At 46.1% G+C, this 3,217-nt stretch overlaps 1 protein-coding gene across 1 annotated transcript in view; it reads left to right on the forward strand.

The window, feature by feature from the left end:
- Positions 1-3,217, forward strand: part of LOC100949830 (carcinoembryonic antigen-related cell adhesion molecule 5) — a gene marked incomplete at its 5' end in the record, with an annotated part of 12,492 nt that overhangs the window by 4,502 nt on the left and 4,773 nt on the right. Inside the window, 3 exons of the mRNA XM_023519004.1 lie at positions 23-125; positions 2,141-2,479; positions 2,876-3,130. Of these exons, the coding sequence (XP_023374772.1) occupies positions 23-125; positions 2,141-2,479; positions 2,876-3,130 (697 nt within the window). The remainder of the gene's footprint in view (positions 1-22; positions 126-2,140; positions 2,480-2,875; positions 3,131-3,217) is intronic.

The raw sequence follows: 3,217 nt of genomic DNA on the forward strand, positions 1-3,217 counted from the left end.
ACATTGGTTTTCCCCAAATGAGATGATGAAACCCCCTCAGAGGAGGGATGAACAGCTCGGAGCTCTGGAGCTCTGCTGTGTTCCCGGCTCGCCCAGTGACCAGCTGTGCTCTGACTCCATCTGGGGTGGGACAAGTATTTACCGGGAACTTAGGGTACCAGCCACTAGATAGCATGTGTAGTGGTGAAATTACAGGGCAGAATTGCATCTTAATCATTTTTAACTAAATAGTTGTGTGTTATTAAGTATATTTGTAGTTTTTCATAACTATCACCACTATCCTTTTCCCAAAGTTTTTCATCTTACCATATTACACCTCTGCACACACTAAATTATAACTCTCTACTCCTCCCCAGAGTCCTTCATCCCATCTTACTTTCTATCCCTCTGTAGTCATATGAATGGAAGCATACAGTATTTTCCCTTTTGTGTTTTTCTTACTTTACTTGGCATAATGTCGTCAAGGTTCATCCATGTTGTAGAATGTTATCAAAATTGTATTCCTCAGGGGGGCACCTGTGGCTCAAAGGAGTAAGGTGCCAGCCCCCTATGCCGAAGGTGGCAGGTTCAAACCCAGCGCTGGCCAAAAAAAAAATTGTATTCCTTGTTAGGACTGTTGTGTGGATACACCTCATTTTGCCTACCCACTTATCATTGGATGCAGTTTTAAATTGTGTACACAGTCTGCCTACTGTGAATAACGGTGCTGTGAACATGGGTGTACCAATACTGTTTGAATTCCTGTGTTCAATTATTTTCAATATTTGGCCAGAAGTGGAATTTCTGGATCACATGGCAATACTTTGTTAAATTTTTTGGAAGAATTTTTGTATCGTTTTCCACAATGGCCATTTTACATTCTCACCAGTAATGCCCAAGAATTCCAATTTTTCCAGCTCCTCAGGAACACCTGTCACTTCTTTTCTTATCAAAGCCATTCTAATGTATGTGAAGTCTAATGCCACTGTGGTTTTGATTTGTATGTCCCTAAGTATTAGTGGTCTTGAGCATCTTGTCATGTCCTTATGGGCCATTTGTATACATTCCTTAAAGAAATTCCTCTTTTAGTCCTTTACCCATGTTTTACTTCCAGTTGACTTGCAATAGTTCTTTATATTTTCTGGATATTAATCTGAAGCTAATTATCAGATATATAATTTGCAAGGGGAAAATATCTCTCTGATCCCTGGGACCTTCCCAGGGGAAGCTGGGCAGACAGTGCTGTCTGAGAGGTGGACAGCCTGTTCCACACGCACCTGGGTCTCTCATGATGACACCATTACTAGAGTTGGAGTCCCTTAGGTGGTGAGATGCACAAGCCAGTCTCACTTAGACTCTGCCCAGTTTGGACAAATTAGAGCAAATGCTATTCCTGTTTGCTTTGGCCTAGTGAAAAGGAACAAAGAATTTCACATGCCTTGTTAGGCATCTCCCCATCTGCCTGACTGTCCACAGGAATTAGGCATGGGGCTCTTTCTAATTTTTCTAAATTACACACATCACCTCTCCAAATTTGATATCATTTAACGCTTTGTATGATTGAGAGGCGTCAAACTTTCACCCAGTTCCTGCTGGTCTAACTCATTATTTCTAGATCCTTTCCTGAAATCTGCTTCATCATTTTATGGTCACTAGCTCATGCTAGTCACCACAGACCCCTGGCCAGAACTTTCTGCATCCAGCTTCGGGGACTTGAGAACTCTGCTGACCCCCAGACCTGCTCGTGGTCTCCCTGTGTTATTTCTTTCCAAACACCCAGGCCCCACCATCACCCAGCTTTAAGATGTCCTTGTATACTGAGGCCTCAGAGAAAATGCCCCTCAGCTGGACATGTAGGACTGTGCAGCTGGAAAGGACTCAGCACCCATGTGTCCTGAGGATACTCAGGCAGTCAGAGCTCAGGGAAGGGCCAGGAGGGGCACCAAGGAATTTCTGGCTCCCAGTCCTGTGTCTGTCCACAACCCAAGGCTGGGGCTTAATTTACACTTGAGAAAGTTGGTGCATCTCCCACACAGAGCAGGCCAAAATTTGTTCTCTCACCCCAGATCCTCACACATTGGTCTGTGACACACAAGCCTGCCTTGATCTTTTAAGGACTAAGGTTGGCTGAGAGGTGAGAGATGCCATCTGTACTTGAAAGACACCTTTGGAGGAATCAAAAGCACCACACAGGGCAACCTTCTCTCTGTTATGTGCACAGCAGAGTTCTCCAGACCCTTCATCACAAGCAACAACTCCAACCCCGTGGAGAACAAAGACTCTGTGGCATTAATCTGTGAACCAGTGATGGAGAATGTGACCTACCTGTGGTGGCTAAACAATCAGAGCCTACCAGTCAGTTCCAGTCAGCAGCTGTCCCCAGACAACAGTTCCCTCACATTTCTCAGTGTCACAAGGAATGAATCAGGACCCTTTGTGTGTGCAACACAGACCCCAGAGAGCACCAACCGCAGTGACCCCTTCACCCTGAATGTTCTCTGTGAGTATCTCTTTTCCTCTGTGGCCCAGACTGCCAGCCTAAATCCACACAGCCAGACCCAGGCCACTCAGTCCCTCTCATGTCCAAGTACAGACCCTCACTCCCGGGCACCCAGGCTGGCCATGACTTCCTGCTCCTGGCAAACTCAGGCAGGCTCAGTCTTAAGCAAGAAATGGAGGGAGGGGCTGTTCCTATCTTGCGATGCTTGGGGTTAATGAACTTTTATGGGAGAAACAGGTGAATGTCTCCCCCAGGCTCAGTGAGCATAGATGGGATGGGTGGGAATTTTTTACAAGGGTTGGGACACAGCTCAGAGAGAGACTGTGGTTCTTTAATAGAGGAAGAGTTTCCCCTTCCCTTGATGACATCACATATGGCTTTATTCTCTTTGTCCAGATGGCCCCGACACCCCCACCATTTCCTCTCCAGAGTCATCTTACATTTCGGGGGCAAACCTCAACCTCTCCTGCCACGCGGACTCAAACCCACCTGCAAACTATTCTTGGCTTATCAATGAGATTTCATGGCAAGACACACAAGTGCTCTTTATCCCTGGAATCACTACAAAGCATAGAGGATCCTACACCTGCCATGCCCATAACTCAGCCACAGGCCTCAATGCGACCGCAGTCAAGAATATCACAGTCTTGGGTAAGTAGATAGATGCAGCATCAGCAGAAAGTTTTAGGGTGGACTCTCGTGGGGTTTCCGAGAACAGTCAAGCAGATATTTCCTTTC

The sequence above is a fragment of the Otolemur garnettii genome, unplaced genomic scaffold (assembly GCF_000181295.1).
Source record: "Otolemur garnettii isolate 467f Iridium unplaced genomic scaffold, OtoGar3 scaffold00152, whole genome shotgun sequence".
Taxonomy (NCBI): domain Eukaryota; kingdom Metazoa; phylum Chordata; class Mammalia; order Primates; family Galagidae; genus Otolemur; species Otolemur garnettii.